The 23,201-nt window shown below is 52.2% G+C and overlaps 1 protein-coding gene across 1 annotated transcript in view; it reads left to right on the top strand.

Moving 5' to 3' along the window:
- The first annotated feature begins 5,406 nt into the window (after positions 1-5,406).
- ASB2 (ankyrin repeat and SOCS box containing 2) overlaps positions 5,407-23,201 on the top strand; it is a 33,779-nt gene continuing 15,984 nt past the window's right edge. Inside the window, exons 1-5 of the mRNA XM_068991541.1 lie at positions 5,407-5,612; positions 13,969-14,067; positions 17,557-17,723; positions 18,556-18,711; positions 20,902-21,147. Of these exons, the coding sequence (XP_068847642.1) occupies positions 5,407-5,612; positions 13,969-14,067; positions 17,557-17,723; positions 18,556-18,711; positions 20,902-21,147 (874 nt within the window). The remainder of the gene's footprint in view (positions 5,613-13,968; positions 14,068-17,556; positions 17,724-18,555; positions 18,712-20,901; positions 21,148-23,201) is intronic.

The raw sequence follows: 23,201 nt of genomic DNA, 5'->3' as shown, positions 1-23,201 counted from the left end.
AACTGAACTGAATTGAACTGAACTAAACAGGTAGAGAAACTGGACTTCTAAGGATCACATAGCTAATAACTGGCAAAGCTGTGATTTGAAACTAGCCAGTGTCCCCAGAAGCTGTTCCCTAACAGCCCCTCAGGCTAAGGCTGAGGAGTCCCATCCACCTCGAGGAGACACCCCCGTGCCCTTGGCAGCAGCCCTAGCCTGTGACGGGGAAGCCCAGTGATGGAGAAGCAACCAGGCATCGCAGGCTCCCACACCAATGGCCAGTCCAGTGCTAGGCCCGCTACGCCTGCGTCCTCTTAATGCTGCCACCACCTCCTCACAACAGTCCTTACCAGTGTCTCCGTTTTTGCACATGAGGCTTCTAAAGGTGGGGAACTTACTCAAGGCTGAGGATCTCCCAACCAAGTACTAACCAGGCCGAGATCAGATGAGACTGGGCTTGTTCAGGGTGCTGCAGCCGCACACAGACTGAGGATCTCAATGGGAAAATCAAGAGATGTCAGGTCCCACACCAAAGACAAGGAAGCTCTTCTTCAAGAACCTTCAAGGTCAACTCCCATCTGGGAAACTTCCCCTGCATGGGCTGAGAGCCTGACACCATGCCCACTGTGCAGGTGCCAGGCTAGAGGAGGATGGCAGTATTACCCCTGCCTGCTCAGAACCCCATGAGTGCTGCTTACCTGGATCCGTGTCCCTGAAATTCCCAGAAGGAGCACTGGATTTGAGGTAGGAAGCTTGGGCTCCAAAGCCCTATGTTCCAGCTGCCTGTCCTCATGCAAACCTTTCCCTTCCCCTTTCTGAATCGTAATTGCTTCATCCATCACACCCATGTGTGGGTATCAAGGACATAGGGACATCAAGTCCTTGTGGAAGGCTCGAGGATGCAGAAGATTTAGTAAGCTAATTCAGCAAAAAACGTTCTTACTTTCTGGGGCTGTTGTCAGGGCAATGCCATGAGATAAATGATAAAAGGGAAAGTCTCTGGATGCGTCTCACCCATGGGGGTGGGGGATGGGGGGTTGGGGAGTCTGGCATTAGCTGCAGGAGATGGCATCACCTAGCTGCCCTCGCCTTCCTAGAAATCTGGTCAGGGAAGGGGTGCTTGCTGGAGCTGGGTGCTGTCCAGGTGCCTCTGAACCACCCACACCAGGCTGCAGAGCCAATGGCTATCTTGGGGTGAAGGACTGGAGGGGTCTCCTCCCCGCTGCCCGCACCTACCCACCATAGGTAGGGCTCCCACAGCGTGGTGAAGTGGGTTGTTTCATTCCCATTTTTACTGATAGAGGAGCTGAAGCCCAGAAGGGGAAGTGACTTGACCAAGGTCACAAAGCTAGCGAGTTGCAGAATAGAAACTAGACCTAGAGTTCCTGACTCTCAGCTCTGAGATCCTTCTACTCCTACCTGGGTCCCTATTCCCCCTGCCTGGAGAATCCCAGGGATGGGGAAGCCTGGTGCGCTGCCATCTCTGGGGTCACACAGAGTCAGACACGACTAAATCGACTTAGCAGCAGCAGCAGCAAGCTCCATAACTATGGAGAATTTGTTGACGCGGCCATAGGGACTCCCAGGGCCAGAGAGTTTGGGCTTTACTAGCACAGAGCTGACCAAACATCTCAATGAGTTGCAGAAAGTTTAGAAGAGGAAGAGCCCTGGAAACCTTCTAGCCAAAACCCTCCTTTTGCAATGGGAAAACTGAGGCCCAGAGAGGGACAGGGATGTGGCTGAGGTCACATAGCACTTGAGTGTCAACTTGGAGACTATAACCCAGGTCTCTGACTCCAAGTCCAGTGCTCTTCCCCTTGCCACTGGCCTGGAGCAGAGGGATGCCCTCAGGTGGAGGCATCAAAACATTAATGGCCAGGCACTGGGCGTCAGCACTTCCGGTCAAGGTAGCACCACAGGTATTGAGTCTCTGCCTTGTTCCAAGTCAGGGGTAGAGCTGGACTTCAGGCCTGGAAAAGCCAAGGCAGGGACCTTAGGCACAGGGTAGCGAAGGAGGTGTGGGAAGCAGGGTCTGGCCCAGGCGGCTGTGGGGACCACCTGGCTGCATGGTGGCAGTGACAGAGGGCATAGTCCATCCCGCCATTTAACAGATGGAAAAACCAAGGGCCCAAGAGAGGAAGATGCTCATGGCTGAGCTGGGAAATGAACCCAAGTCTCTTGATTCCCAGTCTTGAGCTATTTATACAATAAGCAAAACCGATGTTGCTGCTGCAAAATAATAACGGTAGAGGTAGGAGATCAGGCGGAACTTTCTAGGCCAGCAGTTGTTACTCTTAGGGCCGTGACAGTAATTGTGTGGGGGGGGTGGGGGTGGGGGTGTGTGTTCAGTCGCTAAGTCATGTCTGAGTCTTTGGGACCCCATGGTCTGTAGCCGTCCAGGCTCCTCTGTGCATGGGATTTCCCAGGCAAGAATACTGGAGTGGGTTGCCATTTCCTTCTCCAGGGGATCATCCCAGATCAGGGATTAAATCCAGTCTCCTGCATTGGCAGGCAGATTCTTTACCACCGAGCTACCAGGTAAGCCCCGGTAACAGTCATGAGAAGAATATCTACCAAGGACTCAGCCCGTGTCCTCATCCCTTGCCCCTCCTCCACCCCGGGCGGTGCTCCCCTGCCCCACTTGTGCTTTATGACCGGTCATTCTGCCAAGTGATGGCTCCCAGTCCCCTGTGGAGCTCTCAGAAGAAGTGTGATACCCAGGCCACACACCAGAATCCAGAGATTCTGACGTAATAGGTCTGAGATGGGGCCCAAACACAACCCTTTATAGAGAATCAATTTTATGTACTTTTAAAGTAGATATATTATTGTGGTATAATGTACTCACAGAGAAACATACAGATCACTTGAATGGCTCCAAGGATTTAAAGGGAACCAACCAATAGTAAACCACTTAGATCAAGAAATACAGGGGACTTCCCAGGCAGTCCGGTGGTTAGGACTTCCCCATCCAATGCAGGGGGTGCAGGTTCGATCCCTGGTCAGGGAACTAAGATCCCACATGCCTCAGGGCCAAAAAGCCAAAACATAAAACAGAAGCAAAATTGTAACAAACTCAATAAAGACTTTTTAAATGGTCCTCATCAAAAAAAAAAGTCTTAAAAAAATACCGTGTGACTGGCCCCCTTCATGGTCCCTCTCACTTTGCTAACTCCTAAAGGTAACCACTCTCCTTGCCTGTTCCTGAACTTTATACAGATTGAATGGTGTGTGTATATTCTTTATTATCTGGTTTCTTTTGCTCAGTTTGGCTCATGAGACTCATCGTGTTATTGCGTATAGCGGCGATTTGAGTATTTCAATGATGTATACTATCTGTCACGTGAATATACCACAATGTAGTGATCCATTCAAATGCTGATAGACATTTGGGGAGTTTCCATGGAGGTTATTACGAACAGTGCTGCTATGGATATTCTTGAACTTGCCATTTTGTATACAAGTCTCGGACATAGAGCCTGGAGTGGGGATTTGAGGGTCAAAGGAAATAAACATGCTTGGCATTAGCAAATGCCATCCCATTTTGACACTCCTGCCAGGAGTAGGGAGCATTCTGGTTGCTCCACATCCTCTCTAACCCTCATCATTTCCCATCTTCTTCTCTTGAGCCATTCTGGTGGGTATATAGCAGTATTCCATCAGAGTCTTAATTTACATTCTCCCCAAATACTTAGGAAGTGAAGTGCCCTTACCTTTGGTGGTTAGCCATTTAGCTGCTTTCTTTGTGAAGTGCCTGGCATAGTCTTTTGAGTATCAGTTATCTAGAGCCACAAGAATCCTACATAACACAGTACCCCCAATAAGAATTCATTCTCAGGAATTCCCTGGTGGCCCAGTGGTTAGGACTCCATAATCTTAATGCAGAGGGCAGGGGTTCAATTTCTGTTTAGGGAACTCAGATCCCACAAGTTACATGGTGCAACCAAAACAAGAAAAAAAAAAAAAGAGTTTATTCTGGTGTTCTGTGTCTGCAGGTCCATGGGCTAATCTAGGCCAGGCCAGGCTGGGCTACTCAGCTTCAAGCTGCAGGCCCACTGGACACAGCTCCTCTATGCGGGTTGGGCTAAGGCTGCTCCAGTGGGTTCACTCTGGAGCCCAGCTAAAGGACAATGGCTCCGGGGCGGGGGGTGGTCCTGGAGCTGGCAGAGGAGTGAGTGTCACTGCACACGCGCACGTCAACTGGCTGCTTTATCATGTCCACCAACGTTCATTGCCAGAGCAAGTTACAAGGCCAAGCCCAATCTCCGTGGGGAAGGACAGGGGAACAATCTGCCTCCGAGGGGAAGAGGAAGGTGAATATTTGCTGAGCAAACCAAATTACAGCCCTGGTATTTTGCATATTTTTTGAAAAGACCTTATATGACTCTAATCTTCAATCAAGGCTCAGAAGCACTGACCTAGAGTCACACTGCATGTCAGCCAGTCAAAACAAAAGTCAGGCTTAGCTGATTTGGCCTTATTTCCTTAAAGCAGTTGACTCAAGCAAAGTCCATTTCACCTTTAGGCTTTTTGTTTTTTGAGAAGACAGTCCCTGGAATCAACATGGCAAGTGATTTTAACAACTGATATTTAACTACAGCAAATGATTCATCTCCAATAATCTCAACTCTAGGACAGGGCAGAGAAGTGGGGAATAAGGTGTTGTGGATAACTGGAAGGAAGGAATGTGAGCACAGTTGTGTAAGTGCCTTGACGGCAGGGATTCTGTCTGTTGGTATCGTTATGTCACCAATGCTTAGAAGAGTGCTCAGTAAATAATCTCTCAATTAATGATACATGCCTGCATGCATAGATAGGCTGTCTGGGATGGAAAAATAAACCGTGGATGAGTGGATGGTTGGTTGAGAACATAGATGTATAGGTGGCTGAGTGGATAAATGACTGGGCGGGGGACAGACAAATACATCAGAGGTTAAATAGTGGAGAGACGGGTGAATGACTGGATGGTTGGATAGATGGATGAGTGGTTGGGTAGGAGCATGGATGGTTGGATGGATACATTATTAGAGGGTTAAATGGATGGTGAGGTGAACGAATGGGAGGGCGAATGGATAAATGAGTGGATAAGTGGACAGCTAGATCCGAGAGAGGATGAATAATTGGACAGGTGGGTGGTTGGTTAGATGGATAGTCGGGCTGGCAGACTGATGAATAGATGAGTGGATGGATGGATGGATGTATAGATGAATGGGTGATTGGGTAAATCATATGACAAAGCGAGAGGATGAAACATGATTGTGTGATTGCTACAAGAAAGCGTAGCCTTCCCTGTGTATAAACACAGCTGTTTTCCAAACTCTTAGTTACCAGGATGGCTTTGATCTCCTCACAGAGTTTTCTGGTTTGATGCTGGCTCCTCCCTGCTGAGTGTCTCCTGGAGGTGGAGGTGAAGGGTGGAAGAGGATGGCCACGGAGATCAGTGCTCGGGGCAGACCACGCGCCATTGGGCAAGAGGAATACAACCTGTACAGCAGCCTGAGTGAGGACGAGCTGGTCCAGATGGCCATTGAGCAGAGCCTGGCTGACAAGACTCGGGGCCCAGCCACCACTGAGACCACTGTGCCCACACGCGTCAACCGTGAACCTGCCCACTTCTATCCATGGACCAGGTGAGCAAGAGGCATCCAATCGGGTGCAGATCCCAAACACTGTTAACCCAAGACCAAAGTCGCCTGGTCTCTAAGCTGTATTTTCACACTGTAATGACTTACAGTTGTTATCTAAGCTTATTGAGCTCTGAAGGTGCCAGGCACTGCCCTGGGTGCTATACGCACTTTGCCTCATTTTATCCTCTTAAGGACCTTCTAGAAATCTCTATGCTATATTCCCATTTTACAGATGAGGAAACTGAAACTCAGGGCTGAGTAACTAGTGCAGGGTCACACAGCTGGCAGACTGTGTTGCAGACATTGACCTGTCTGGTTCCAAAGCCCATAGCTTAGTCTCGTATCACTGGCTTTATGATTGGATGCAGTGGAACTGAGGTGCTGACTCTGGCCAGAGTTTACAACTCTATCTATGCTGTCTCCCTGGAAATACATATCTGAGAAGCAGGAATATTTGTCTGGCAAAGCTATCTTGCCTTCCGTTCTGGCTCCCCCATCTCGGTATGACCTCATCAATCCCATTAGCCGGACCATCTACAGCAGCGCCAGGTTGCATCAGTAGAATTATGGTGCGGGCCTCAACTGTAATTTCACAGGTGCAATTTGAATATCCCAAGAGCTACACTAAAAAGTAATGAGAAACAGATGAAATTAATTTATCTAAAGTATTATCATTTCCAAATGTCATTAATATGAAGCTTACGAATGAGATATTTACATTCCCTTTCCTATCAAGTCTCTGGGAGTCAGTGTGCATTTTGCATTCACAGCCCATCTCAATTCAGACTAGCCACATCTCAAGGGCTCAGTAGCCGTATGTGGCTACATGCTGGACATGTAGCATGTCCAGAGACAGGTCTAGACACCTACCCCCTTCATAGGAGATGAGAGGCAGGGAGGCAATTGGGATCTTAAAACGGCACTGGATCTTATAATGCTTTTAGAGAAGAAGCATATCCATTTTAAAAAATGCTTTTGCTCAGCATGGAGTCCAAGACAAGTGTGTATTTGCAGGAATTCTTTAAAATTTTATTTTTATTATTATTTTTTTAACACCAGAAACATTTTATAATGGGGTATAGCCAATTAACAATTGCGATATAGTTGTGATAGTTTCAGGTGAACAGCGAAGAGACTCAGCCATACATATACATGTGTCCATTCTCCATGGGAGTAGAAAGTGATATAACAATTGTATGGGTGTTACCTTGAGTCATAGGCCTCAAGTCTGATTGTCTTCAACAGCCAGTTGACTTCCTGTGTGACCTCGGGCAAGTCACTTAACCTCTCTGAACCTCAAACAATAATAGTAATAACAGCAGCAACAATAAACAGACTTTCTGATGCCCAGAACCAGTGGATAGGGATGAAGGTGGGTGATGGTACACCTTGACCCTGTCCCCTGATCAAAGGGTGACTTTGGCCCTTCAGAGACTAGACCACTTCTGCCAGGCAGGCTGAGCAAAGGCCTGGGATGCCGACCACTCAGGCATCCCTTCCCTAAAGGGGCAGGCAGGCAACCTCCTCAGATGGAGGCTCCAAGTTACTGAGCTGTGCATAAGGAAGTCCCATTCTGGGACTCAATCTGAAATGCAGAAGTCCAAAGCTAAGATCGTGGTAGCTCGTGTGCTAGAAGCCCTGGTTCCTGTTCTGGCTGGTTCAGCCTAAGTCAGACCACAGGTTCCTCTTCCTCAGGGGGATCAGATAGAAAAGCATCCTCCCATCATCCTAGCTGCAGCTCAAACCATGTATCCTGGGGCCACCTCTGCAGCCTTCTCCCCAGTGTGGGAACCACCCCCAGGAGTCCTGGGGACCCTTGAAAATATTAGCACTGGGCCTTGACCTCCTCCTTCTCAGGGTAGAAAGTAGAGGTCCACCATGGGGTGTAAACATTTATCCTGAGAAAAACCTCTCACACAGCAGGGAAAGGGCTTCTGCGGGGCCACGTGTTCCTCACCTAAGACCCAGGCAGAATCGTGCAGGGCAGGAGGACTGAGCCTGCCTCTCTGCGCCCTGGAGGTGACCTGCGGCCACCTGGGTTCTGTTCTGCCCTTTTGTCTCTGAAAGGAGGCAGAGCTGCTGGGAAAGCAAGTCCCTTTCATGGGATTTTTAATGAAATTCTCCTCTCCTGCCCTGCAAGCTCAGCCCACAAGCGTTCACCTGACCCTGAGAGAAGCCACGGAAGGTGGATGTCTCAGGGTCCGGTTTACATGTGACAACGCAGGCGCTCCTCAGGGCCAGGACCCAAACCAAGGTCTGACCCGCCCTGAGTTTCAGACACTTAGCTGGCTGTGCTGATGCTACAGAGGCCTCTGTTTCCTGTCCCTCCTCCAAAAGGGCCTCCTCCCCACTGAGATTTAGGGTCCCACCCCCACAAGAGACATATGGACTTGCATTCAGACACAGCCTGAGAGTAAGTATAGGGCCCAAGAGAGTCGTTGAGCACATTTATCCCCGAATATCACCGTGTCCGTCTAAGTGCACCCACAGCAGTCTAGAAGGCGGGCATCACACATGCCCTCAGACGCTCCCCTTGGCCAGCCTCTCTTCATCTTTGAGCAGGCTCCCCGATCAAGCAAGTTGCATTCTTACTTTCCTGGCTGCTTACTTCGCTGCCCTGACAATGACTTACAGCTTCTATCTTTTTATTTCTGCCGTTCACCTGTGAACTCCATGAAGGCTGGAGCCTCACTCGTCTTCCTTTCTGTGAGGCCCCATGTCTAGCACATGGGGCCTGATCTGTGGCAACACCACAGAGTTCTTTGTAGGCGGATGAATGGGTGAATGCAGACCCGAGTGAGGCGGTGGCTGATTAGACCGGAAAGGGAAGGGGGTGTACAGTGGGTCTTCCCTCTGTCACTAGTGGCTGTGTGACCTCAGGCAAGTGACTTGACTTTCCTGAGCCCCAGCAGCCTTATCCCTAAAATGGTAATAACAAAACTTGCCTAGGCTCACCTGGCACCTTTTCTTACGAAAAGCAAATCAGATGAGGTAGGTGTTGAAGTCCCCCGCAACATCCTGCCGCCTGAACGACTTCCCCCCACTTCCTCCCTGTGTACCCTGACTGCTCATCTCACGACAGCCTCCGTTTCCTGGACAAGCTTTTGTGTCATTATCTGGCCTCCTGAGAGTGTTCCCAGTGACACTGTGTGACCTCTCTGGGGACAGGGAACAGATATTACTCACTTTTGTATCCTCAGTTCAGTTCAGTTCAGTTGCTCAGTCGTGTCCGGCTCTTTGTGACCCCATGAATCGCAGCACGCCAGGCCTCCCTGTCCATCACCAACTCCCAGAGTTCACTCAGTCCATCGAGTCGGTGATGCCATCCAGCCATCTCATCCTCTGTCGTCCCCTTCTCCTCCTGCCCCTAATCCCTCCCAGCACCAGAGTCTTTTCCAGTGAGTGCCTGGCAAAGAGCCTGGATCACTATAGATGCCCAGTGAATGTTGTTATGCAAATCAGTGTACTTTGAATCCAATAAAATTCTCTGCTGCTACTGCTGCTATGTCGCGTCAGTCATGTCCGACTCTGTCGACCCCATAGGCAGCAGCCCAACAGGCTCCTCTGTCCCTGGGATTCTCCAGGCAAGAACACTGGAGTGGGTTGCCATTTCCTTCTCCAATGCATGAAAGTGAAGTCGCTCAGTCGTGTCTGACTCTTAGCGACCCCATGGACTGCAGCCTACCAGGCTCCTCCATCCATGGGATTCTCCAGGCAAGAGTACTGGAGTGGGGTGCCATTGCCTTCTCTGAAAATTCTCTAGAAATACAATTTATTGTTACCTGCTTGTGACCAAAATGGCAAATGAGGACATAAAGGTCAACTGGCGCTTTGGGATCCTAGAAATGAAAGCCAGCTCAGCATTTCAGAGAAAATATAATATTCCCTCTTAAAGTCATTTTCCAATTTGCTTCTCCTCTACCAAAGGGTAAAGGGTTGAACCCTGATCCCTGAACCCAAGGTAAAGGATTTGGCTTGAGTATGTATGACTATCATTTGCCAAACCTTGGCCCACTGAGGACTCTCTGAATGGAAGACGAACTTCCTATCCAATAAAAAAACAGGATTCATGCTCTCATGAAGCAGGGAGTCCAGGGTTACCGATATGAACCAGTTCAAATGGGTCTAGAAGGCTGGGTCTTCCAGTTTTCAAACTTCTGCATTTTATTTAAGGTTACATTTCTAAGAAGATGAAAGCATGAGGCAGGAACTTGCTTGAGCTGATGTATGCACAGCTGCAAACAATTCAAAGAAGCCACTTTTACTGTACAATTATGATGTTCCAGCTTCATTCTTGGCACTTGTATGTGAATCAGGCCTGGTCCCTGCTTTCCCTAAGCTTGCAGTCTAACGAGGGCAAGGCTCAGAGGTACACAATGATCGAATAGGATGGATGCAGCAAAGAGGCTTGCTTCAGTGTCAGAGGGACACAGGAAGAGTTGGTTTATTTCTTAGTCTAGGAGGTGGGCTTTGCAGGATGAATAGGAGTTCGTCAAACAGGCTAGAGGAAGTGAACCTCTTTGAGCCTCAGTTTCCTCATCTGCAAAAGGGAGCCAAATATATTGCCTTCACAAAGTGGTCTAGAGGATGAAATGAAGTAGTTTGTGCCACGTGCCTATCATAAGACTCAGTACACAGCAAGCTCTCAGTGAATCTTAGCCTTCGATGGGAAGGCAGAAGTTGCTGCAGTCGGAACTTGCGTTCTCCTCTACCTGCGAGTCTTCTCTGGCCAGCCCAGAAAGGATGAGTTGGCCAGCGGATGAGAGGGGACAGAGCTCATGGGTGGCCTGGGCACGGAGGTAGCGGGCTCATGTGAGCTCTCCCTCTCTCTAACCGTGAGTACAGAGGGCTGGCTCTCCAGGAACCTGAGGTCTTGGCCTATAACCGCACACCACCAAGACTGCCATAGAGGGTATTACCCTTTCAAAGGTTTTCGTTTGCTTGTTTTGTAATATTCATTGAAATTTATCAAGCACCTACTGTGTACTTCCCTGGGGGCTCAAACAGTAAAGAATCTACCTGCAATGCAGGAGACTCAGGTTCGATCCCTGGGTCAGGAAGATCCTCTGCGGAAGGGAATGGCTACCCACACCAGTATTCTTGCCTGGAGAATCCCACGGACAGAGGAGACTGGCAGGCTCCAGTCCTCGGGTTTGCAAAGAGTCAGACACGACTAAGTGACTAACACTTGACTGTGTGCCAGACCCTGTACTCGTGATACCTGTGCTGGACGCAGGGTTCGTGTAAGGACCAGATGAGAGAGCAGGTATCAGACGCTGCTTGGTAGGGTGGCAGGCACAGGGAAGACTCTTGTTATCAGCTCCCTCCGCTACTAAGATGCCTGCTTGACACCTGCATTCACCCAGGTCCAGGCCAAATTAACACCCTTCCTGGGACTGGCCCGAGCGTCTTGTAAACTCCGCCAGGACTCACTGAGAAATTAGGGGACCTTGTCATCACTGCCTGGTTCCCCACTCTCACCGAGTCTGACCCGTGTCTGAAGCCAGGATCGGGATGGGCTGGATTCCAGGACAGGGACCTGGCTATGCGGACACACCCCAACCCCGACCTGCCCGCCCACACAGAGGACGGGGGACCCTTCCTGGGCCCCTTCCAGGTCATGACCTGTGCCCACATCCTGTCAGGTCCCTCTCACCTCGGATGACTCAGCCCTGGTGGTTTTCTTTGCTGGGAATTTCCCTGCTCCAGACCTGAGGGGAAGTGGGGTTGGCAGGCTTGAGCAGAAAGAACACGGAACCCAGTTGGGGGCCCCGCATGCTTTCCAGCTCTGAGCACTCACTCCATCTGCCCCTCCAGCCCAGTTAATGCCTGATTTCAGAGCCCCCAGAGCGAATCCTCTGGCCTCTCTCCCAGGCCCTCCCCTGCAGCCCGGTGGCGGTGGGTGTCCTGGCCCCCCAACACTGTAGGTCTCTGAACATCTTGAGGATCACATCAACGATCTGCACTGCCCGGGGCCTAGTGCACAGCGTGGGACCAGCAGGAGCTGGGAAGTTCTCCTTGAAACAAGCCTGGTCTGTCTGTTTCCTCCTGCACCTGTGGGAGCAATCTGCCCCCTGCCTCCATCCAGGGAGCCGGGAGGATGGAAAGCAGGTGCTGCCCTGAGGCTTCATGAGGAAAAGTCACCGTCACCACCTCGCTACCACCCCCACCAGCCTCACTCTCCCTTTCTTGCTGTTACTTTTATGCCATCAGTGAAATGTCCTCATTTCAGGGTGAGAGTGGGCTGCTATCAATGCTTTTTACCTGGCTAGAATCAGTCTAACAGCAAAAAGTGATGAGGCCACACATGGACCCATGATGAGAGTGACTGGGTCCCCAGGACCTTGCAGATGGAGAAGCCCAGGGCTTTGTCATGACCCCTGGGCTGGGGACTGCCGCTGTGCCCAGAAGTCTCCCCTTTTCAGGGCCAGGAGTAAAGAATATACCTGCCAACACAGGAGACTCGAGCTTGATCCGTGAGTCGGGAAGATTCCCTGGAGGCGGAAAAGGCAACCCACTCCAGTATTCTTGCCTGGAGAATCCCCTTGGACAGAGGAGCCTGGCGGGCTACAGTCCACAGGGTTGCAAAGAGTCAGACACGACTGAGCAACTGAGCACATATACACGCAGCAAGTGCAGCAGTGATGCTGAAGCAGCAGCTAGCTCTTGGGGCTGGGGGAGAGGACCCTGGCAGGCCAGGGCTCTGAGCCCCCTCCCCAGGACATGGCCTTAGATGTGTATGACCTCCTGAGTTCCCACGTGAGCTCACTGCAGTGAAAGCTCCACAACCACCACACCAACGAGGGGACCCCCGGTGTGGTCCCGCTTCCTCATTTTGCAAAAGAGGAAACTGAGGCACGGAGGGGTGGGGGCTTGTTCCCAGTTGCAGGGCCTGTCAGTGTAGTGGACTGAGGGCCGGAGAGGGGCTAAAGGGGTGGGAGAGAGGGAGAGACCAAGCCTCTGGGGAATAGAGCCCATCGTCAGAGCTCCACGGACAGGCAGGCAGCGACTTCGCAGCTGTGTGTGGGCCTGGGGCAGTTTCTCACTTCTTGGAGCCTCAGCCTCCATGTCTAGACAAAGCAGTGGCATCGGCACCCACTCTAGCGTTCGTGGCATCACACTCGGCCTCGTGGTGCTCAGGAACAGGTCGAGGAGAAGGAAGGCGGGAAGTGATGGCCGTGCTGCAGTGATGAACCACGCGGGACAGGTGCTGGCGTCCTGCCCATCTCTCTGCTCCTCACCCTTCCCCGGGTCCCCACCTGGCTGAGGGTGCCCACAAAACCTGCAGGGCCTACAGTTCCAGCACCTCCGTGGCCCACAGGGGGCTGGTCACCTGTACCAGCATCCTCCCCAATCCTTCAAGGCACCCCAAGAGGAGCGCAGGAGACCAGACTGGGTCCTCTGGGGTGTCCATGGCCCCAGGGCCCCCAATCTGCTGGAAGAGGGGCCAGCAAGCCCTGTTCCCATGCCAGCTCCAACCAATTCAGATCTGTACAGAGGCCACCACCCCTTCTTTTGACCCTCCTGTCCTTACAACAGCCCGGGGTGGGGGGTGGGAAAACGGAGCCCAGAGAGACGAAATTGTGATATAATCAATGGTGGACACGTGTCGAGCCCTGTGCCCGGCCCTCTGATAAGCCCTTTACACCGTTCATGCACTCAGGCCTCACCAGCCTGAATCCCAGAGAAGGGGTACTTGTTCAAGGTCACAGAGCCAGGAAGTGCCAGAGCTGGATTTGAACCCATGTCAGTCTGACTCCAAGCCCGGCTCTCGGGACCCTCATGCATCCTTCTGATGTGCCCTCTGCACTGTTTGTTCTAACCCTGGGATGGCAGGACCCTCTAATGAGGAGCCGGTGAGGTGGGGGTGGGGCGCTGACCTGGCTTGGCGCCCCAGCTTTGCTCTCCTCATCCCCCATCCCAGTGAATTTCTTGTCCATCTCTTGTTGGGACCCAGCCCAGCCCACCCCAAAACTGAGCGCTTTTCATCCTGGGACCTGCCACTGACTGCTTCTCACATCTTCTGGGTGAAGAATGTCACCTCGCTTCATATCTGCCTCCCGCGTGGTTGGCTGGGGACGGGGGACCTGGGGCGTGGGGTGAGGTTAACCTCATTGTTGTCTTATATGGTCATTTAAATCTCCCAGGGCTTCCTCCAAGGGCCAAAAATAATCTGGAGACACAGCAGCTGCGTCCAGACACAGGGAGGACCCGGCCATCTGCTTTGGTTCAGAGCCCTGTGTCTGTCTGTCAGTCTCCCCCTCGCTCTCCCTCCATCCCCGTTCCTGCCTCCGGCCATGACCCGCTTCTCATACACGGAATACTTTTCCCTCTTTCACTCCTGCCCTGCACCCTCCAGGTCCGCTGTGTCTCCTGAGAGCGCCCCGACCTCAGCCCCCAGGGGCCTGTTCCAGGAGGTTATGCAGAAATACAACCGCAGCAAGTCCTCCCAGCTGGCGTAAGTGCCCCCCGCCGTGGCCCCCAGACCATCCAAGCTCACTCTCCTCCAGACTGGGGTTGGGGGTGGAGGGCAGGCCCACCGGCCCCAGGATGGGACCCCCCCCCTCCCAGACACACACCTCTTCCAGGTATGTCCCCCTGAGACTCAGAGGCTCCAGCCAACCCAGGCTTGGTGGTCACAGACTCTATCCTCAAAGATCTGCCAGCCAGGCTGAGCTTGTGATTATCCCCTTGGTGTGCCGCCCCCTCAAATGGGCCCTGTGTACTGGAGTCACCCCACAGGGCTCTGAACCTGGGGACCCAGTGAGAGGGAGACTGGGGAGACAGCCCCAGGACCCCAGAGGCTCAGAGCTGAGGCTGATGAATCTGCTGCTTGTCTGTCTCACTTTCCCCCTGTCATCAGCGTGGGTCTGTCTGAGCACATCCACAAAGCCCACACCCACAAGTTTGGTTTTGCTTTGTTGCTTTTATTTATTAAGCGCCAGGTGCTAAAACGGAGAAACAATCCGAGCCACAGGAGGGGCTCTCTTTGCCTAGTACTAGGTGTGTACTGGGCTAGGTGTGTCCTTGAAAATAGCTCTATGCGAGTTCTGTCTCTGCTCCCCGACACAGACCCTAGAAGCAGCTAAAAGACAAAGAGGGGTCCCATTGCTGGAGCCCCTGTATCCTGGATCAGTTACGTTGTGAGGAGGAGGCGATTGGCCAATGCTTTACTTCTTCTCAGCCCTTCGCAAGCCCTGCCATCCCACCTCCTCCTTGGTGCTGCAGGTAGGATTTTGATCGTCTGGAAGAGCGAGACCCAGCTTCTGGTCTCTGCGTGGCTGCCACTTCCTGTGCAACTGTCCACGAGTTGCTGTCCCTCTCTGAGTCTCTGTCCTGTGTTAGGACAGAGTGGCCTCCAGGGTCCTGTGTGGCTTCTTAGTCTCTGATGGTCTAACACCCCAACAGTTACCCCCACCCTCGAGGCGGGCACTTTGGCTGAGCTCACAGACAAGCCAGCGGTGTGTGTGCCTGAGTGCTCCAGGGTCCTTACACCACAGCTGGACAAGACCCAAGCTGGACGGCAGATCCTCAGAGTGTTCTCATGACACTACACACCACCGAGGCCACAAAAACAGCCAGCCCTCATCCTTTCCACTTCAGCCGGGTCCCACAGGAGACCTTCCGGGGGAGACGGGACACCTACCCCACCGGGGCCTTTCCTGACACCAACAGGGGCTGCTCTGGCCGCTCGTAGGAGGAGCTCGTCAAGGTGGCAGTGATGGCGTTGATGGGGACTCCAGGGCTTATCTGGTCAGTTACCCATCGTCCTTGCTGGATCTGTAACTTAACCGGCATCTGTGCTCTGAAGCTATTAATAACCAGAGAGGCTGAGAGCCGGGAGGAAGTGCTGCTCTCGCTGCAGGAAGCAGCTGGGAGGGTGAAGGGGTTGGCCCTGCAGACGTTCCGGGCCTATCCAGGCCCCTGACAGGGATGAGGGTCCTGGGACCAGGCTGGCCTCTGGTCTCACCTCCTCCATCCGGGAGATGGGGACATTCATGCAGCATGTTTCCCAAGGGTGGAACCATAGCAGTTGCGGTCCTCACTGACTCTCTAAGGATGGAGGAAGTCAGCTCCGAGAATGAATGAATGAATGAATGAACAAGTGAAGTGGCTTGGATGAGTCAAGCTAAGCAGTTACCTTTCACCTTAGCCCTGGAATCTTTTTGACGTTGACGAGTTTTAAATTGTGAAGGCTTCAGATGTATTAGTCCTCCAGGCATTTAAATCTTGTAGCAGCTAAAAGTTCTAGGGGTGAGGAGAAGGATCTGGAGTAAGGAAAAGGGTTGGGCAGACCCCAGAGAAACACTCACTGTGAATAGTCCCACTCTGAGGGGTCTGTGCTTCCATCTCAGTGCAAATAGGCCCTGAGGTGGAGGCGTTTGGTACTCTCTGGAGCGCTATGTGCAGGGAAGGTGTTTGACTATCATTAAAACTCCCATGGGGCTGGCTGCCCATCACTTAGGAGGCCAGCGCTGGATGCCCAAATCCTCTGGTACAATGATCTTGGTGCAGCAGAGCCAGGCACTGAAAGCTGCAGGGACAGAGGGGTGCCCTAATTCTCTGTTGGCCACCAAGGAGCTCCTTGTAAAAGGGACCCTTGGTTTCCATCTGTGAAGGTGAATGAGCTTGCCGTGTTTCTCGTAGAGTTTCCCCCTGTGGTGCCCAACTCAGAGGTAAAGACGTGGAAACGCTCCAAGTTCAAGGGGCTCACAAGGGCATGGAACACAGGCGAGGCCTGATCCAGAGCCCGCATATTTATTTTCATAGGTTGATTTGCCTCCAAATAGGGATTCCCCGATAGCCAGTTGATAAAGAATCTGCCTGCAATGCAGGAGACCCCGGTTCGATTCCTGGGTTGGGAAGATTCCCTGGAGAAAGGATAGGCTACCCACTCCAGTATTCTTGGGCTTCCCTTGTGGCTCAGCTGGTAAAGAATCTGCCTGCAGTGAGAGAGACCTGGGTTCGATCCCTGGGTTGGGAAGATCCCTAGGAGAAGAGTAAGGGGACCCACACCAGTATTCTGGCTTGGAGAATTCCGTGGGCTGTGTGATCCATAGGATCACAAAGAGTCAGACACGACTGAGCGACTTTCACTTTCATGCCTCCAAATGCTCAAAGGAAATCATTGCAAAGTTGTTTTGAATGAGATGCAAATAAAATTCCCAAAGAAACAATAAAAATTCTAACAGGGAAGAAACTGTCTTTTGGGAAATAGAAGAGATGAAGGAGTGAAAGAATTAGGGGTCTGTTTGGTCGGTTTGGTTTTTTGTTTGTTTGCTTGGTGGCAAGGTATGTGAGATTTTAGTTCCCTGAACAAGGACTGAACCTGTGCCCCTTGCAGTGGAAGGGCGGAGCACTAACCACTGCACCCTAGAGAATTCCCTGTTACGGTTTTTAAAATTCTGAATTCTTCTTCCTCTCTCCCTCCCTTCCTTCTATGTTCTTTTTCGCTCTTTCTTTCAAGCAGCAAATATTTATTAAACACCTGTTAAGGACCAGCCACTGAGCTGGGCCCTGGGAATCAAATCATGAGGGATAAAAGAAAGACACAGGCCCTATGGTCTTGAAGCTCACAGTCCAGTGAAGGAGACAGACAGATGGTGGGCGAATGATCAAAGACATGTAAAGACAAGTGATGAGTCGATGGCTTATGACCGGAGGCAGCGAGAGGCTGACACGGGCAGGCAGGCCAAGGAAGCTGTGATGGGGCTGAGAGCTGGAGGGCCAAGGTCAGGCCTGAGGTCAGGGCAGGCTTCCCAGGGCTCGCCTGTGGGGGTTAGGAAGGATTATTCTCCTCATCAAGAGGACACGGCTGCAGGGGCTGAGCACCTGTCCCAGAGCAGCGGGGACAAGCAGGGCTGTGTGATCCCATGGCCAACCCGGCTCCTGGCCCTGCCTCCGTCTGCCCCGGTCCTGAGGAATGACCCGCCCCTTGCTCTTACAGGCCCGTGGACCCCCTGCTAAAGGCCATCAAGGAAGGCGATGAAGAGGCCTTGACGGCTATGATCAAGGCGGGCAAGAACCTCTCAGAACCCAACAAGGAGGGCTGGCTGCCGCTGCATGAGGCGGCCTACTACGGCCAGCTGAACTGCCTGAAGGCCCTGCACCGAGGTGAGGCGGCGGGTTGGGCTGCGGCCACAGGTGGGATTGGGACCCATGGGTGGTGGCACTTTCCTTCTGGAGCTTCAGCCCACAACAAGCGTGGTGACCGGGGGCAAGGCCGAGGTATCACCCTGCCTTGCAGAGTTGAAGTCAGCACGTTGGAAGGGAGGAGGTGACGTGTCCCCTGTCTCCCCAACTCCGCCCTCCCCACCCCATCCTGCCACCTCTCCAGCCCTCCAGGACAGGAGAGTCTAATTCCCAGAAGAGGACTGAGGGAGGGCTGACTTCTGAGAGTGCCAGCTTGTCCCAGAGTGTTCCAGGGTTGATCTGGTGTGGAAAATACCACAGCTGTGTCTGTGCCCTGCCAAGGCCGTCTCCAACAGCTGTGAGATGCTGGGCAACTTATGCCTCCTCTCTGGAGCCTTGACCTCCCCCCAGGCTAGATGCGGGTGGGGAACACCGGCAAGCGGGATCTACCTCTGCCCTCGGGGATCCAGAAAGGGACCCCAGGCAGCCCACCACACACCAGAGCAGAAAGAGCGGCAGTGGCTGGTGGGAGTGTGAGGGAAGGCTGGGTTCAGAGAAGGAGGGGGTTCAATCAGGGAAGGCTTCCCAGAGGAGGTGGCATCTGGGCTGGATTAATATGACCGGGAAGCTGAAACAGCCCTGTTGTAAGTGGCTGAATCCAGGACCAAGAGGAAGAAGGCAGTCTGGTTGGCAAATTCAGGCGGAGGCCACAGGTGTCTGTCCTCAGAATGGGAGGGAATCGGGACCAACTCTGTGTTGGAAGGACAGATGGGTATCTTCCTCCTTCATGAATTTCCTGGTCTGTCCTCCACAGCGTACCCGGCAGTCATCGACCAGCGCACCCTGCAGGAGGAAACGGCCCTTTACCTGGCGACCTGCAGGGGACACGTGGACTGCCTCCAATTCCTGCTCCAGGCTGGTGCTGAGCCCGACATCTCCAACAAGTCCCGGGAGACACCGCTCTACAAAGGTGAGCCCAGGGGCATGGGCTTCCCCCAGGAAAGGTCCAGAGGCGTATCAGGAGGATCTGCTTGCAAAGTGTACAACCCTCCCCACCGGGGTCTACTGTGATGGCACAGCCTCATTCAGGTGTATAACTTACATACCTGAACCACTCATTCGTGCACGTATTCAGGCAATATTTCCCAAGTTCTCCCATGGGCCTGGCACACTGAGGACTCAGAGATGAAAAGACATGGCCCATGCCCGTGTGATCGTCCGTGTGACTCACAGGCGATATACATTGATTCTGTCAGCCACTGGCTACCGAAGAGCTTGACACAAGGGAGCATGGGGTTGAGACCAGGATGTGGCAGAGGGCACCCCCACAGGAGGGGGTCCCAGAGCTGAGCCTGAACAGGAGGGATTCACCAGCTGGATGAGCAAGGGGAACAGCATAGGCAAAAGGGAAGAGGCATGAGAGGGAATTTGTTGCTCCAGGATTTTTGAGAAAATGAAAACTTCCAACTTATTCAATATGTCATCCAAGGACAGTCACCAGCTGCCCTAGCAGTGCCCAGAGTCAAAATCCGAATAATCATCACAGCTGGCAATTATCAAGTGTTTACTATACACCAGGCTCTGTTCTTTTTTCTAACCCTCACATCCATCCACATATGAAGCAAGCACCGCTAGCTTCCCCAGTTTACAGATGAGGCCTTAAGGCATAGAGAGCAGACGGGAGGCACCCAGGATCACACGGCCAGGAAGGGCAGACCTGGGATCTAACTCTGAGGGCTGGATGCCTGCATCACGCTCTAGTGATGTCTAGTCCATGCCTATGCATGTAAACAATCAGCTCCGGGTCTTGCAAAAAGCACCGGACCTCTACACTTTGAAAAACGACAGAAATTCCCAATTTCCCGTGTGTCTGGTCTCTAAAACCTGGAATATCCCATCGGCAGCAGGAACCGGATCCACTGCAGACCTGCAGTGGAGGTGTCTTCCCTAGAACTCATGTCCCCCGGGCACCGGAGCCATCACCCAGAGCCCCAGCTGTCCCAGAAAGGGCTCCCAAGACGCTGAGTGATGCACAGCTGAAGCCTGAACCCTGATCCTGCGTGAGCTCCACCCTAGAGCCTTTGTACCTTGCCCCACTCCATTCTCCACAGCATCCTCTCGGGAAGGTTTCGTTACCTGTGCTTCACAGGCGAAAGAGCCCAAGGCTTAGAGAAGCCGTGAGGACTTGGGGTCCTGTTTGAAACACTACACAGGCAGCCCCTCTTCCTTCGTGTGCAGGCACGTTCAGTCTCTCGGTCGTGTCTGATTCTTTGCCACTCCATGGACTGTAACCCACCAGGCTCCTCTGCCCATGGGATTTCCCAGGCAAGAACCCAGGGATCGAACCTGTGTCTCCTGCATTTGTGGGCAGATTCTTTATCACTGAGCCACCTAGGAAGTCCCTCTTCCTTCTCCCTACCTCCCTAACTGACTTAAAGAAGTTTCCAGGGGTGGTTAATTTGGACAAGTTCTCGGTCTCCCTTGGAACAGCTCTGCCAGCACTAAGGGTACATTTAGAGTCCAGAGCCAGATAAGCTTAAAAGGGAGGTTTGGGCAGGTTGAGAAAGACTTGATGAGCTGCACTCAGAAGACAAATTTTAACTGAGCAGCCTTTGAGGAAGTGTTTTGAGTGGGAATGTGACACTGCCCTCCTCTTCTTCTGGCCTCGTGGAGGACTGAAACACGTAACACCGGAAAGGGAGATGAGTTAGGGGCCTTCTGGGACCTTCCAGGGGACAGACTCCAGACCTGACTACCTAGATTTGAATCCCAGTTCTGTCACTTACTGTGTGACCCTGGGCAAGTCACTTAACTTCTCTGTGCCTCACTGTCCTCCTCTGTGAAAAGGGACAACACAGCATCCTGTAAGGGTATTTGGGAGAACTAAATTAACCACGTGATGTGCTTAGAATAGAGTACAGGCACATAACCAGTGCTATACACACATCAGGATATTATTGCTAATTACTATTCCTATAGTTGTATATCCTAGGTTTAGTGAAGGGACTGGAACTTAGTGGAGACTCAGCAGATATTTGCTGCATGAATTCACTTCTGGCTGATGAATGAATGGTTGGATGGACAAATGAATGAATGAAGGCGTGGCTGCCCAGGTCCTGCCAGGGGCCCCGCTGACCATCTTGCTTCTTGCTGGGCACAGCCTGTGAGCGCAAGAACGTGGAGGCAGTGAGGATTCTGGTGCAGTACAAGGCGGACACCAACCACCGCTGTAACCGAGGCTGGACGGCTCTGCACGAGTCTGTGGCTCGCAATGACCTGGAGGTCATGGAGATCCTGGTGAGCGGAGGCGCCAAGGTGGAAGCCAAGAATGCCTATGGCATCACCCCCTTGTTCGTGGCTGCCCAGAGTGGGCAGCTGGAGGCACTGAGATTCCTGGCCAAACACGGTGAGTAGTAAGGGTCCCTGGGTCATGAAGTTCCCAAGGAGCACAGCTGAGAAGGACCTCAGATTAACTCTAAGGGAAAGCAAGTTTAGGTGTCATCTATGGACATACTCTGCTTGAGTGACAGCATCTTCCGGGAGTGCTGTATTAAGAAGGATTCTGAGGTTGTTCCTAGGCTCAGCTGGAAACAAGTTGAGATCCACCAGTGATGCCTACAATTAGGAACACCCTTGGAGGGGTGTGGTACACCTGCCCCATGTTAGCCTTCTCTCACCTAGTCCAACATCCTCATTTTACAAATGAGGAATCTGAGGCCCAGAAAGAGGAAGTGACTTATCTATCAATAGTCACGCAGCAAATTACTTATGGACTAGCCAGAATCTTAGCCTCCCAACACCCCAACAACTTCTCTTTCCATCACATCACCCTTCAGGGCCAGAAGGAACTTCAGACAACATTTAGGTCACCTCCTCGCTTTATATGGAGAAGGAAATGACAACCCACTCTAGTATTCTTGCTTGAAAATCCCATGGACAGAGGAACCTGGCAGGCTACAGTCTATGGGGTCACAAAAGAGTCAGACACAACTTTGTTGTTAAAGAACAGCAACTCACTTTATAGGTGATGAAACCAAGGGCAAGCATGGGAACGTGATTTGTCCAAAGTCACACAACAAATTCGTGGCAGAACTTGGATTTAGACCCTGGTCTTTGTACTCTTTGCCTCTTAAAAAATCTTTGATCACTTAATGGGATAAAATAAAATAATATTGCCCGGATTATTACTTCCCAGTAACAGAAGACTCTGAGATGATGGCAGACGTTCTTTCAGTTAAAAAGATCATAATGTTCTGATTTTCCCCAATAACTCTTTTGATTTCTCTTCTCACTCCCATGGAAATGATCTTTCTGCTAGAGAAACAGACACCAGAAGCAAGCCAGACCTGGGGGCTGAGCTGGAAGAAGCTTTCAAGGACCCGCTGCGTGACAGGCCCTGCACTAAGCAGGAACACAGAATAGGCCGGAGGGGTTTTCTCTGTAGCCTAGGAGGCAGGGAGTGGAGGAGACTGAGTCTCAGAGAGATTAAATGATCGGTCACAATCGGAGCCTGGATTCTGACTGTCATCATCTGACCCCAAACTGCATGCTCTTTGCACTCCACCACCCTGCCCCAGGGCTCGAGAATTTCTATCCTGGGACTTGGCCTGAATAAGCATCCATTTACTCAGCACGTGCCCAAGCTGTTGGGAAAACAGACCCAGGGCACATCCTTGCCACTGGGGACAAATCTGGACTGACCAGCCAGAGGCGAAAGAGCACAGGCAGGGTCCTGGGAGCCAGGCAAGGAGGCTGGACAAAGGGCCAGGCGCTCCGCGGGTGAGAGGAGCAGGCTAGCACTGAACATCTGCCCAGCTCTCCTGCTGACACCCTGAGTCAGAGTCTGTTTCCATTGAGGGCTGAGTCCATTTGCAAATCCAAATATTTCTCTTGTGTGAGCAGGCGGCTTTGCTGGCAGGGGTCCAGGCTTTCGGAGAGCAAGTCTTCCGGAGCTCAGGGGTGTTGGAGCCACTTGCCAACTCTCCCTCGGGTGGAGGCAAGAGCAGTGCCTGGGTCCCCGCCCTTAGTCCTGGGGGAACTCGCGCCTGCTGAGCACCCTCTCTGTGTCAGGCTCCGGGCAGGGAGGTTGTCTTAATCCACTCAGGTGGCTGTCACAGCATACCACAGACTGGATGGCTTATAGACAACAGAGGTTTATTTCTCATAGGTTTGGAGGCTGGGAAGTCCAGGATCAAGGTGCCATTGGACTCAGCGTCCCACGAGAGCCTGTTTCTACCTCCTAGACATCCATCTTCTTCCTGTGTCCTCACATGGGGGAAGGAGCAAGGGAGCTCTCTGTGGTCTCTTCTATTAGGGCACTAATCCCATTCATGAGGGCCCCACCCATATAACCTAATCACCCCCCAAAGGCTCTACCTCCTAACACCATCACACTGAGGATTAGGTTTCATATGAATCTTGGGGGGACATATATGTTTTTGTCTATAGCAGATATTTAAT

The sequence above is a fragment of the Capricornis sumatraensis genome, chromosome 19 (assembly GCF_032405125.1).
Source record: "Capricornis sumatraensis isolate serow.1 chromosome 19, serow.2, whole genome shotgun sequence".
In the NCBI taxonomy this organism is placed as follows: domain Eukaryota; kingdom Metazoa; phylum Chordata; class Mammalia; order Artiodactyla; family Bovidae; genus Capricornis; species Capricornis sumatraensis.
Note: the sequence above shows the minus strand (reverse complement) of the source record. Positions and strands in the feature narration are given on the sequence as shown.